Source organism: Notamacropus eugenii, chromosome 5 (genome assembly GCF_028372415.1).
Source record: "Notamacropus eugenii isolate mMacEug1 chromosome 5, mMacEug1.pri_v2, whole genome shotgun sequence".
NCBI lineage: Eukaryota > Metazoa > Chordata > Mammalia > Diprotodontia > Macropodidae > Notamacropus > Notamacropus eugenii.
In genome coordinates this window covers 6,199,835-6,214,553 of record NC_092876.1, presented here as the reverse complement: position 1 = coordinate 6,214,553, position 14,719 = coordinate 6,199,835, and the positions used below count along the sequence as shown (strand labels likewise).

At 43.2% G+C, this 14,719-nt stretch overlaps 1 protein-coding gene across 1 annotated transcript; it reads left to right on the top strand.

Moving 5' to 3' along the window:
- The first annotated feature begins 5,084 nt into the window (after positions 1-5,084).
- On the top strand, positions 5,085-14,103 carry LOC140508235 (uncharacterized). Its single transcript, XM_072616025.1, is given in 5 exon segments — positions 5,085-5,260; positions 5,999-6,125; positions 6,660-6,759; positions 10,246-12,526; positions 12,528-14,103. Coding segments are annotated over 5 exon segments (2,793 nt in total). The 5' UTR covers positions 5,085-5,227; the 3' UTR covers positions 12,780-14,103.
- The last annotated feature ends 616 nt before the right edge of the window (positions 14,104-14,719 follow it).

Genomic DNA, 14,719 nt, shown 5'->3' with positions numbered 1-14,719 from the left:
TCCATCCACCCATCCACCCATCCATCCATCCATCCACACTGAAGGTTACTGAGCTTTGGGAAGAGCCCTCGGTGACTCTTCGGCCCCGCCCCTACAAAAAGCGCTGCCTTTTCTTTTCTTTTGGGTCCGTATCCACCGAACCACCAGAGCTCAGAGCCGCCACTGCTGTGTTGTTAGACAGCCAGAGAGCATACGCTCAAAGCAAAGGTATGTAACGAAATCCAACAAACATTCGTTGCTCTCCTTTCCAGGGAAGGTCTAGGGATGACTACATTTCCCAGAATCCTTGCTCTCGGACTCGTGGCTTGTAAGAACCAATCACCAAAGACGACGTAGAATTCGGGGAATTGTAGTTTTATCGCTCTCTACGGAAGCGTAGTTACGCCGGCGGGTTGGCTCCGCATCAGCAGGGGACAGAGGGAGTACGCACACGCGGCGGCTGTGTCGTCAGCGGCAGAAGCCTCTGAAGATGACTGAATCCTGTCTCCGAGAAGGTCAGAGAGCCTAGGGGGCGCGCGGCCCAACGGCTCATCAAGCCCAAGGTCCCGAGACCTCCTGGGAAAGGTAGTTCACAGTTTCCGGTACGCAGGCGCAGTTCTCTCGGCTTCAGGCCAGACCCTGAGGAAGCGAGTGCGCATGCGCGGTTCAGCGAGCCTCGTGGCCGGTGAGTGGGCGCGCGTGGGGACCTGGATCTGCCCGCTGCCTCCGCCCCCTCCCCCTCTGTGCTCCCCACCCCCTCCCCAGGCTCCGGTGGGACTGGCAGGGCTGCCCCCTCCCTCTGTGGCTCCCCATAGCCTCCAGAGTCACCCAGGCGGGGAAACTGAGGCCTGCGGAGGGGAGACTCCACGGCCGCCGCACGGCCCTGTGCCCCAGCGGTCTGACCTTGGTGTCCTCTCCGCCCTCCAGGCCTTTGCCCAGGCCATTCCTCCCTCTTCATTGCCTTCTCTTGGCACCCTTGGATGCGGCCAGAACTGGGCTGCAGCAGCTTGCCAGGTCCAGGGTCACCCAGGGCCTCCTCTTGGGTGGGGAGGGATCCTGGCCTGAGGCCAACCCCCCCCCCAATCTGGTCCAGCTCAGTGTCCCCCTCCCCCCAGCCAGGCCAGCCTCCAGCCCTTAGTGGCTGTTAGGGAGCTGCACCTTGCCTCGGTTTTTCCATCTGTAGTAGGGGCTTCCTGTGGCACCGAGGGGCCGTGGGTGGGCAGAGCCCGTCCAAAGAGCCTGGCACCTTTTATTTTGGTGGTTGCAGAGGTGCTGTTGAGCTCTAGCCCTCTGTGCTTCCTTGTCTGGCACAGAGGCCAGCCAGCAGGCAGCTGTGCGTCTCCTGGTCTGCAGCCCCTGGGTCAGTCTGGGGGTCCTGCTCTGGCCTGTCCAGTCTAACAGACAGGCGGGCATGGTGCAGGCCAACCAATATGTAGCTGTGTGCCTCCTGGTCTGCAGCCCCCTGGTCTGGAGGAGGGCCATAGCCTCGTGGGTCAGTCTGGGGGTCCTACTCTGGCCTGTCCGATCTAACAGGCAGGTGGGTGTGGTGCGGGTCAGGCAGGCAGGCGTGGTGCGGAGCAGGCAGGTGGGCATGGTGCAGGCCAGCCAGTGTGCAGCTGTGCATCTCCTGGTCTGCAGCCCCTGGGTCAGTCTGGGGGTCCTGCTCTGGCCTGTCCAGTCTAACAGACAGGCGGGCATGGTGCAGGCCAACCAATATGTAGCTGTGTGCCTCCTGGTCTGCAGCCCCCTGGTCTGGAGGAGGGCCATAGCCTCGTGGGTCAGTCTGGGGGTCCTACTCTGGCCTGTCCGATCTAACAGGCAGGTGGGTGTGGTGCGGGTCAGGCAGGCAGGCGTGATGCGGAGCAGGCAGGTGGACGTGGTGCGGGCCAGCCAGGCTCTCCTGTGTCTCCTCCAGTCCCTGCATCCCACCTGCAAAGCCTTCCTCCACTCGCACCAGCTCACTCCCTGGTCACTCCTGGTGGCATTCACACTCGGGCCTTCTCCCACACCTGCTCTCAGTGGGGTGTGTGCCCCTCAGCAGCACTCCTGAACCTCTCCCACCATGGTCATTCTCCTTTTCTTGGTCATCGCTCTTGGTGTGATGGGGACGAAAGGAAACCCCAGAGCTGTCTTCATTTGCATTTCTCTCATTGGGAACATTTTTCAAGAGTCTTTCCTCGTTAGCAGACTGCTTGTTTGTGTCCTTGGACTGTTTCTTTATTGGAGAATGGCTCTGATTCTTCTGTATTTGAATCATTTCCCTGCATACCTCAGACACCAGGCCATTTTCAGAGAAACTTTATGCAAAACTTTCTTGTTGCCTCTTTTCTAATTTCTGATTTTGGTTTCACTACAAACATGTTTCAATTTTCTGTAATCACCATCGTCCGTCGTATCTCCTCCGATACCTGTTCTTTGTCTGACTGAGAACTTTTCTTTTCCCATAATCCATGGTTTCCATGAGTTCCCCATCCTCACGTTTTGGTAGCTCTTTTACAGCTAGTTTTTTCAGACTCTAGAGCAGGAGTCAGCAAACTGACCTGAAGGCTCACAGCCAGTTTGTGGACTGCCCCAACTATTTAAACATACAAAGCAGCTTTTAACTCAAGGGCAGTTCAGAAAAAGTCTGTGTCACTGTAGTTTTCCAAACTCCCCTTTGTGGGAGCAGTTAATACCTATACTACACAAACGACTCTCAAAAACTGAGGAAGAAAGCGATCCACCGAGATCCTTTCACAAGACAAATATCATCCTCATACCTAAGCCAGGGAAGGATAAAGCAAATAAAGTGGATTATAGGCCAGGAGCATTCATGAACATTGATTAGAATAGTTAAAACAATATCCTAGTAAAAACATTTTTATATAAAAATTGATTATGACAAGTTGGAACGACTCATGACTGGGCCGGACAGATATAAAAAAAAGAAAAACCCCACAAAAGTTAATGTATGGTTTTAGTGCAATACCAATCAGACGACCATAAAGCTATTTTACCGTGTTAGATAAAAGAATAACACAGTTCATTTGGAAGATCAAGATCTAGATTGTGACGGGAAGTAATGAATGGAAGAAGTTACGTAGGAGGAGGAAAAAAGACCTTTTTTAAAAAATCAAAAAAATCAACGAGAATTTGATATCCAAGATACAAAGACAACGGAAAAGATTGTCACCGAACAATTCTTAAAAGATTTGCTAACAATTAGCAACCTTGTGAAAGAATTCTCCAATTCAGTAGCAAATAAGAGAGGGGCAAATCGAAAGTGCTCACCACTTACAAATTGGCAAAGGTGAAAAAAAGATGGGAATAGTTAATGCTGAAGGAATTGTGGTAAGACAGATACTCTAATACATTGTTGGTGGAGCTGTGAGTTGGTACAGCCATTCTGGAAAGCAGTTTGAAACAACAAAAAAAAAAGTGGCTAAAGTACCCATATTCTTTGACCTAGAGACCTCACTATTCCAAGGAGGAATAGTAAAATTGGTAAACTGGTAAAAATGCACTGAAATATTTATCATAGCAGTTTTTGTGGTGGCAAAACACTGGAAACAGAAATGCTCATCATTTGAGGAGGAGCTAAAAAATGGTGGTATGTGAATGTAATGGAATATTTATTGTGCTGTAAGAAGCAGTGCACGTGAAACATGGAGATACTGATGTCAGGCAGTGCACAGGGCTGTAAGCAGAGCCAGGGAGACCATCTCCATGCACACAGCCCAAAGATAACAGGAGACATGCCTCTCCCATCTCAGCCTGCGTTTTTGTAGGAGTCAGGGCCCATCGGTGTGGGCACTGCCTGCAGTAACAAGTTCTTAAAAATGCATTTACTGGTTTTGCTAAAGAACAATTTTCCTTTTTTTTTTTTATCCCTTAAAAAACATTCTTTGTTGTAAGCAATGGTTTTCTGGGAAGGAGGAGGAATACCAAGGAAAATCTAGGGGATGTAAAACAAAAGGTGCCAATAATTTAAAATTTTAGAAAGCTTTCTTCTATCCATGCTTGGAAAAGGAATCTTCTCCTCAAGTGTGCTTATGACATCTCCCCTACGTCTAGGTCATGTGCCCTTGGGAGCTCCTTGGCATGAGTGATGTAAGAGGCCCGTCCCCACTGGTTCTTTGTTCCCCGGGCAGGTGCAGTCCTGGGGCTTAATCCAACACTGTACTCTGAGGTTCAGTGGCTTCTGGATGCTGTGTCCTGAATTTGTTCCATGAATCAGTTTTTTCCATTTTTAGCCAATGCCAAGGCGTTTCGATGATTACCGTTTTCTCGTGTATTTTGAGGTTTCACCATTTCTTTTCATTATTTCTCTTGACATTCTCCAGATGAATTCTACTTCATTTTTTCTAGTTCTGTAGGGTAATCCTTTGGTTGTTTGAGTGGCATGGTACAGAATCTGTAAGTTAATTTTGGTAGCATTGGCATCATAATTGTGTTGGCATCGCCCATCCATTAGCAGTGAATATCTCTCAAATTCTGTCTTTATTTTGTGAAGAGTATGTTGTTGTATTTCTGTAATTTCTCCATGTATCTAGTGGGTAAACTGCAAGGCATGGTGTATTCTGTTGTAACTGCGAGTGGGATTTCTTTTTCTGTGTTTTTCTTCTGGGTTTTATTGGCAATACTAGCAGTTCTGCTATAAAGGGACACAGGCATCCCCCCAGAGCCTCAGGCTATTCAGAATCTCACAGTAAAAACCACAGGACTGATGGGAAAAATGGGACTAGAAGCACAGGGCTGACCAACATTGTCAGTGGCCCATGGAAAAAGATAGGAACCTTATGGAAAAGGTAGCATTATTTTGGGTGCATGTTGAAATACATAAATATTGTACTAAATGGTGAGTTTGTGCGAGGTGCTGAGTTGCTTCTAGGCCCTTCCCTGTGATCACCTGAGCCTGTTGGACAGCCTGGAACTCCAGGCCTTGGGACCATAGGGAGGCTCATGGAAGGGAAGAGGAGTGTAAACATTTGGACCTCTTACTTTTCTCTGGACATGGATGTTCTCTCAAACACCCTCTGAAAGTTCATTGGGTTTAACCCCCATAACCTCCATCCTGTAGAGACCAAGGTGGCTGCACCCAAATGCTGGGAGGAGAGTGTCCCCCTGATGAGGTTAGGATTTGTGCCTTCCCTTGATTGCTGGGATACTTATCTTTTCCCTTCACCTCTGCCTTCTGAAGACTCTGCCCTTCCCTAGGATAAGCACGTGGAGGAGGAAGAGAGGGAGGAGTGGGGAGCAGAAGGAAGAGATGTCTCCTGAGCTCCAGACTTCTGGTTACCAAGTGAGTTCAAGTTTCTGCTGTTAAATGAAATGCCATCTAATGCCTCCAAGTATGGAAACATTCCCCTTCAACCTCAGTTGTGTCTGCTCCTGCAGGTTCCATTTTGGCCTCCAAGCCTCACATATTCTCCCCCATGGGACCAGCTTGACATCATAGGCTGTTAGAATCTGACCAAGTGCAGAGCTTAGCTCTGTGGCTGGTTCCTGAGGTTTCACAGACTGTCACACCAGTTGCCTGGTGGAATTCAGATACCCAGAGGCTCAGCCAGAAATTCTGAGCCCCAGGAGCTTCCCTGGTAGTACTGGAGAGCATGGACATAAGGGAACTCCCACCCATCAGAGATCCTGAGCTGCAGGGTAAAAAGGGTGTTGTGTTGTTTTTAGTCATGTCTGGCTTTTGGCAACCCCATTTAGGGTTTTCTTGGCAGAGACACTGGAGTAGTTGGCCATTTCCCTCTCCAGCTCATTTGACAGATGAGGAAATTGAGGCAAGCAGGGTCAAGGGACTTGCCCAGGGTCACACAGCTAGTGTCTGAGGCCAGATTTGAACTTACGATGAGCCTTCCTCACTCCAGGCCCATCTCTCTGTGCACTATGGCACCACCCAGCAGCCAAAGATGTTACCAGACTTGATTTATTTGAGAGCGCTCATTATTGGAGAACTTTCCCCATCTGTCCCCCTGTCATTTCTGAGTATCTCTGCGAACTCTGGGTAAGAAGAGGTGTGTTGATGTTTCAGGAATCAGTGACATTCAAGGACGTGTCTGTGGACTTCACCTGGGAGGAGTGGAGCCACCTGATCCTTGCTCAGAGGGCCCTGTACAGGGAGGTGATGCTGGAGACCTTTGAGAACCTCATCTCCCTGGGTAAGGATACTCTTTTCTCCCTTCAGCTGGGCTCTGATCACTGGGAAGTCTCTGTTTCTCACTTGGCAAACACCAGCAGGCAATACATGAGCACATCTTACCTGGGGATTTCTCTGCAGTGATGGCATCCACCACCTTTACTGGGAGAAGATCCTCGAAGCCATGTTTCTGTTCTCTGTTGCCCAGGGAAAGTACTTGGCCTGTTGTGGATGGGCATGTGGCCCCTTTGTTATAATGGCCTTGAAACTCGAGCTTCCCAACTTTCTGTCTCCCCAGGTCAAAAGTTCCCCCTCAGTCCTAGGGCCCATGTGACCTGAAAACATGAAAAGATCCTCTCCTCTTAGCAAGGAAGGGCCTAGTAAATCAGTAGTCTCTCCGAGTCCCAATCAAGTCTGGGTTTCATCCTCTAAGAGGGGTGGAGTCCTGGCCTCTGGGCCTTCTCAGCATTGTGCTTTCCCTGGAGAGAAAGAGACCAAGACAGGATTCTGAGATGGTTTTCTGTCCCCAAAACTTCATTTCTCTCTCTATGATCAGGACTTCCAGTTTTGAAACCAGATGTGATCTCCCGACTGGAGAGAGGAGAAGCTCCATGGATGCTCAAGGGAGAGGTCCCAAGAGACCCTGACCCAGGTGAGTGAGTGAAAAGTGGTTGGGAGGATGGAGTCAGGGACTGTCTCAGATGGACCATTAGGCAGCTTTGTATTCTTGGTTATCATTCATATAGGGCTTCAATGGTTGCAAAAGGATTTGCATTTAATTATTTGAGCAGGTAGGCATTACAGGTCTTTTTTCCTTTGTTTTAGATATATATATGTGCATATATATATATATACACACACACACACACATATACATATACTATATATACATATATATAAATGGCTCTCTATAATTATCTTTAACTTCAACCTGAGGTAAATGGTCAATGGTCTTGGCATTGATTGATGATGGTCTGTTGATGGTCTGTGGAAGTGTTCAGTCCATTTCTCTAGGATCATATCTTTCTAACCAATCAATATGGCTCCATCAGCACTGAGTAGTTGTGATGAAACACAGGATTTTGTTCTATAAATAGCTTTCAGGGAATCATAAAAGCTCTTTGGATTGTTACTATCAGCATAAAACTGAATTTCATCTGCCTTCTTACTGAGCCAGGAATCCTGCATCTCTCTAAGCTTTGCTTGTACTTTGCTTTTGATGGAAATAAATGCTGCCTTCTTAGAGATGGATGAACTATCCTGCTGAAAAATCCTGTGGAGTTCTAGTTTTTCATTTAGCAGCTTCTGAATTTCCCCATCATTTTCATCAAACCAGTCTTGGTGTTTGCAAGTGTTCTGACCCAGATGAGCAAATACAGTGTTGTACACCAGATCTCTGAAAGCTGCCCACTCCTTTTCTGCTCCACTGCTGCCAGCTGTGTGTTGGCTCAACTTTCCCTCCAAGTCAGCAACAAACTGTTCATGCTCAGAGAAGAGCTCTAATTTGTTGACATTAATTCTTCTGGTAGTCATTTTACTTTGGGAGCAGTGCTTTTGATGAATGTGAATATTTAGCATGAAAAGGATAAGTCTGTGATCAGTCCAGCACTCTGCAGTGCACATTGGCTTTGTCACTCTCACATCTTGTTTGTCTCTTCTTCTTCCAATCACATAGTCTATTAGATGCCAATGTTTGCTGTAAGGGTGCATTCATGAGGTTTTATAATGTTTAGATAAACAGAAAGCAGTGTTGGTGATAAGGTCATGAGATGCACAAGTCTTCAGCAGTAAATGACCATTGCTGTTGCTGTTTCCAACTCTGTTCCTCCATTATTAAAGAGTTGGTGAATGAATATCCATGAAAGAAAGGGGTGATCCCCAAGAGCCAGCATTCTTTTATGAAAAAAAGGCACGGAAGTACACTGGTGAATTTGTGATTAGTTATGTGGCTTTGCTGACCTGCTTTCTTCCCTCCTTTTTTTTCCTTTTAATTGTTTTTTATAAGTAATGGTTCTCTGGATAGGAGAGTTGGAAGGATGGACTCAGAAAAGAGGTGATTTTAGGGAAAGATCAATAGAAATTTTATGTAAAAGGTCATTTTGGCCTAACCTTATTTCCTTTCTCTTCAGGGTTACTCTTCTTTTAACACAGAAATGCTGTAAATACAATTCACCTTTGCATTTTAGCAAAGCATTTGATAAAACTCTCCCCTCTTATTCCTGTGGGAAAAAAATTGAGACATGTGATGTAGAAAATAATCTCATTAGGGGACATGAGGGAATGAGGAAGTGGTCATTGGCTTGGAACGGCCAACTCCCAAGAGGATGAGGTCCCTCTCTAGTGGAATGGGCCCCAGGTCTGTGTGTGGCCCTCACAGTGTTTGATGGCATCATAGATCTGGGCCTGGGAGGGTCCTTAGAGGTCATCCAGTCCAACTTCCTCATTTTATAGATGAGGAAACTGAGGCAGAGAGAGGTGGACTGACTGACTCAGTCATGTAGTTAGTAAATGTCTGGGGTACAATCTGAGTTCAGGTCTCATTTTACTCTGACAGCTGATGAATTATATGCTATACCAAGGTGCTGTTCCCTGCTGATGGCTGGAAGAGCTTTAAAAAATTGTGTATTGAGAGCTTTTATTTTCACATCACCTTCATTTCCCAGTCTGTCAGTCCTCCACTCCCCCTCCACCGACTTTCATCCTTTATGGCAAAAAAGAAAAAATAAAGGGAAAAAAGCAGTTTTCAAATTGTAACCAGTGCATCTTGTAAGTGCTTTCAGTGTCACTGAATAGTTAGGCATGGGCATAAGTACTGTGTTCCTGCCTCCTCAGCTGTCTTTAGCAGTGTTCTTTCTTCTGCATGTTAGTCTTCGTTCTTGATGGAAAAAATAGAATCTCAAACTTAATGTAAAGTAGTTTTCTTTTTCCTAACACAGACAAAAGTGACTATTGACTTTGTTTTTTCAGGTTCTTTTCATGAGGAAAGATCTGAAAACAAGGACAATCTTGTGAGAGTATCAGCCAAGGAAAGACTACATAAGGTTGGTGTCTGGATGCCAACGTAGGAGAAACTGGACAATATTCTGTCAATGTAGAGAAGAAAAAAGGAAACTGGAAGGGGTGCTGGGAGAGTAATAATCCTTCACAGTAGCATGACCCATAAGGTGAATGTCTCTGATTATGATACATTTGGAAGAAGTTTCACAGGACAGAGTCCCCACAAGAGCATGCCTCCATAAATACGTGTATTTGAGGAGAACATCACACAGCGATAAGAACTACTTAGAGGTAATAGAATACCGTATCCTGGGGCAGTAACATAGCAATCTCTTCAGACATTACTCAGAACTCAATTTCATACTTATATACTAGAGAATAGCTCTATGACCATAATGAATGTGAGAAAGTCTTCAGTAAAAGAGCATCTATCCCTTCCTTACTAATAGTAAGGTGGTGCAGTGGATGGAGCTCTGGACCCCTGAGTTAAGAAGACTTCAGTTCAAATCCAGACACATACATTTATTAACTGTATGACCTTGGGCAAGTCATTTAACCTCTGTCTCAGTTCCTTATCTGTAAAATGGGAATAATAATGGTATTTACCTCCCAAGGTGGTTTTGACAATAAAATGAGATTGTAAAGAGCTTTGCAAACCTTAAAGTGCTATATAAATGCCGTTATTATTAGTGAATGTATATTGGAGAGAAACACTAAATGTCTTAATAAATATAGAAAAGATCTTAGTCAGTAGGGAAGACTTGGTGCCCATCAAAGAGCTCACATTAGAGAGAAATTCTTTTAATGAATTTTGAGAAACTTTTGACTTCTGCCCACCAGAAAATTCATACCAAGGAGATACCCTTTGAATAGGATAAATGTGAAATAGCCTTTATTTCTTTTATAGCAAGAAGCTCATACTAGAGAGAAGCCCAGGAAATGGAATGAATGTGAGAAAGCCTTCAGCCAGAATGCCCTCCTTAGGTATCATGGGAGAATTCTTGCAGGTGAGAAATCCTGTAAGATTAAAGAATATGGGAAAGCTTTTTGTCAGTTGAGAAGCCCTAATGACTGTAAGAGAGTTTATGCTCAAAAGAACACCATCTTTCTAATGAATGTGGAAAATTTTTTACTCTGCATCAGAGAGTTCACTTTGCAAAGGAACCATTTTATTGTAATGAATGTGGCAAAGTCTTTAGGTGGAGATGTAAACTCAATGCACATCAGAGAATTCATACTGGAGAGAAACCCTTTGAATGTAGTGAATGTGGAAAAGCCTTCAGCCAGAAGGTTTGTCTGAAAAGGCATCAGAGAATTCATATTGGAGAAAAACCCTTCGAATGTAGTGAGTGTGGAAAAGCTTTCCATGACAAATCTTACCTTATGCTGCATCAAAGAATTCATACTGGAGAGAAACCCTTTGAGTGTAGTAATTGTGGGAAAAACTTCAGCCTGAAGTCATCACTTATTTTACATCAGAAAATTCACACTGGGAAGAAGCTCTTTGAATGTCATGAATGCATTAAAGCCTTCCATTACAAGTCTTGCCTTACTCTCCATCAGAGAATTCATACCAGAGAGAAACCATTTGAGTGTAATCAATGTGGGAAAGCCTTTATGTGGAAAAGTCAGTTTAATAAACACAAGAAGATTCCAAATGGAAAGAAATCATTTGAATGTAATATGTGTAGGAAAGTCTTCCATGAGAAATCTCACTTTACAGCACATCAAAAAATTCATGCTGGAGAAAAGTCCTTGGGGTGTATTGAATGTGGTAAAAATTTTAGCCAGAGGTCATCCCTCATTTCACATCAGAGAAATCATATTACAAGGAAACCCTTTGAATGTAATGAATGTAGGAAAGCCTTCCGTGATAAGTCCCACCTTACTGTACATCAGAGAATTCATACAGGAGAGAAACCCTTTGAGTGTAATGAATGTGGGAAAACTTTTAGCCAAAGATCATCACTTAGTTCACATCAGAGAATTCACACTGGAGAGAAGCCCTTTGAGTGTAATGAATGTGGAAAAGCCTTTAGGGACAAATCTCATCTTACTGTACATCGGAGTATTCATACAGGAGAGAAGCCTTTTGAGTGTAAGGAATGTGGGAAAAACTTCAGCTTGAGATCATCACTTAGTTCACATCAGAGAATTCACACTGGAAGAAAACCTTTTGAATGTAATGAATGCACAAAAGCCTTCCGAGACAAATTTCACCTTATTGAACATCAGAGAATTCATACAGGAGAGAAACCCTTTGAGTGTATTGAGTGTGGCAAAACCTTCCACAACAAATATCAGCTTTCTGTACATCTGAGCACTCATACTGGACAGAAACCTTTTGTATGTCTTGAATGCAGGAAAACCTTTATGTCAAAGAGTCAACTTAATAAACACGAGAGAATTCACACTGGTGAGAAACCCTTTGAATGTGGTAACTGTGGGAAAGCCTTCACACGAAAGGACCACCTTACTGAACATCAGAGGATTCATACTGGAGAGAAACCATTTGAATGTAATGAATGTGGGAAAAACTGTAGCCAAAGGAAATCACTTACTTTCCATCAGAGAATCCATTCTGGAGAAAAACCCTTTGAGTGTACTGAATGTGGGAAAAATTTCAATTATAAGAAGTCCTTTCTTTTCCACCAGAGAACTCATACTGGACAAAAACCATTTGGGTGTAGTGAATGTGAAAAATCCTTCCACAGTAAATCTCAGCTTGCTGCACATAACAGAATTCATACTGGGGACAAATCCTTAGAGTGTAATGAATGTGGAAAATCTTTCCATAACAAATCTCAGCTTGTTGTTCATCAAAGAATTCATACTGGAGAGAGACCTTTTGAGTGTCATGAATGTGGGAAAGCATTCTACAACAAATCTCAGCTTACTGTACATCAAAGGATTCACACTGGAGAGAAACCCTTTAAGTGTAATGAATGTGAAAAAGCCTTCTACCATAAATCTCAGCTTGTTGTACATCAAAGAACTCATACTGGAGAGAAACCCTTTGAATGTAATGAATGTGGAAAAGCTTTCCACAACAGATCTCAGCTGACTGTACACCAGAGAATTCACACTGGAGAGAAACCCTATATGTGTAATGAATGCGGGAAAAGCTTTAGCCATAGAAAATCATTCATTTTTCATTTGAGAATTCATACTGGAGAGAAACCATATGAATGTAGTGAATGTAGGAAAGCTTTCCACAACAAATCTCACCTTACTGTGCATCAGAGAATTCACACTGGAGAGAAACCCTATGAGTGTAATGAATGTGGGAAAAAATTGAGTCTGAGGTCATCACTTATTAAGCACCAGAGAATTCACACTGGAGAAAAACCCTTTGAGTGTAATGAATGTGGGAAAAATTTCAGCCGGAGGTCATCACTTATTTCACATCAAAAGATTCATACTGGAGAAAAACCTTTTGAGTGTAATGAATGTGGAAAAAACTTCAACCAGAGGTCATCACTGGCTTCACATCAGAGAACTCACACTGGAGAGAAACCCTTTGAGTGCAGTGAATGTGGGAAAAACTTCACCCGGAGGTCATTACTTAGTAAACACAAAAGCATTCATACAGGACAGAAACCTATTTAATATAATAAATGTAGTAAAACTTTGCCATGCAGAATTAATAAATGAGAATTCATGCTGGAGAGTAAGCTAGAAATCTTTGAAATACAGCTCATACTTGACTGATTATATGAGACCTCATGTTTGAGAGAAATTACATAGAAGCAATGAATGAAGAAACACCTTCAGCAAAAATGACACTTTTGTGAACACTAGAGAATGTGCAGTGAGAAACTCTATGAGTGTACTAAAATGCAGGAGAGTCTTTGGCACCAGTGGGACACTTAGGAAGGCTCAGAGAATTCATGCTGAAGAAAAAGTTGCAAATACTATAACCGTGGAAAGACCATCATCTGTATTTCATCCCTTATTTAATGTGCTAGACTTCATGCTGGAGATGAACTGCAGCGATGTAATATTTATGGGAGCATCCTAACAGCTTGCCACCTGTTTAGTGCTGGAGAGTCAATATGCTGACTTGATTACCAGCCACACTGTTTTGTGGTGTTTGGAGAGGGACAAATATCAATTACCTTTGTTTCTCCTGAGCTCCATGCAGTTCACATTGGCTGCCACCAAGTGGCAGAACAGTTGTACTAATCAGTGCATCAAATATGGCAGTATCTCAAATCACAATCAGACTGCCATCTAAAAAATTCATTTTGTTTTTAACTCCTACTGACGACTTCTAGGCATTCAGAAACATAAGAAACCTCAGCCCAAAAATGTGTGCATGTTATTAACATAGTCACAAGAAAAATCAAAGCAAAGTGGGAAATACATTTGTGAATTGAACATTTTCTTCCTCCATCAATTTATTTATGTTTTATAATATGTTTATTGATACTTTTTGTTTTGACATCATGGGTCATTTCTCCATAGAGCCATACTCTACTCCATGCACTTCTCATAACAGTCTGACATCCAAAGTTGATAAGGATCTGACATGAATTTATAACAACAGGAGTAGGGCAAGTGGTCAAACTATGTAAATGGACAGATTTAAGAAAGGAAGCACAAGTTATCCACTATCATATAAAAAAACATTCAAAATCTGAAAGGTCTAAGATTCTCTTTAGCCCCATAGACTTGGCAAAGATTGTTATAAGTAAAATAATTTGATGCTCGCATGGCTACCTATGGTAAATACAGGCATGCTCTTATACTGCTTCTGGAGTTGTGAATTACTTAAGATTACTAAACATTTTTTGTAATAAAGCCCCTGGAATATTTTGTTTTTACTATTATAAATTATTTTCCCTTTCCTTTCAAAAAATATTGATAGCTTTTGTTCCTTCATTTCTCAATGTATTTCCTCCCCTCTCAGGTAGCTATCATCTAAGGGACTGTCCATTTGTAAATGAAAATTTGTTCAATGGTTAGACTGTACGATTTTGATAAAAATAATGTTACTTTAATTTACATAGTTGGTGATTTATCTTTGAAGACACCAAAGAATTACTTTGTAGCCCTAAGCAAAATAGTAACCTTAATTTGGGGGGACAAAAGGCCTAGAATCACAAACGAAATAACTGGGGATAAAATGTAGGCATGAAGGAGCCACAGACCTTCCAGATGTCAAACTATAGTCATCAAAACTATTGGTACTGATTAAAAATAAAAAAAAACAAACCTGTATGTAGAACACACCAGATAAACAGAAATCAAAAACAGTTAAAATGAGAAGCTAGTCATGGGACCAGTTGAGTTATGACTGTCAAGTCCATACCATGAGTAATACGGGTACTGACTTTTTTCTCAATATGTAGAAAAATATGGTTATTATTTAGGGTTTTTGTTTGATTCATTCATTCGTTCATTATACGTGGTTTTATATAATCTGTTTCTTTCATGACTCTTTCATAAAGTAAAAGAAAAATACCTGAATTGTAAGCATACACAGTCCAGCAAAAACCGATTCCCAGACTGGCCGTGCCATCAGATGTATCTCTCTGCATTCTAAATTCATCCCCTTTCCCAGCAGGGGATGAGTGGTTGTTATCTCTTCAGTCTCCTGACATCACATGACTCTTC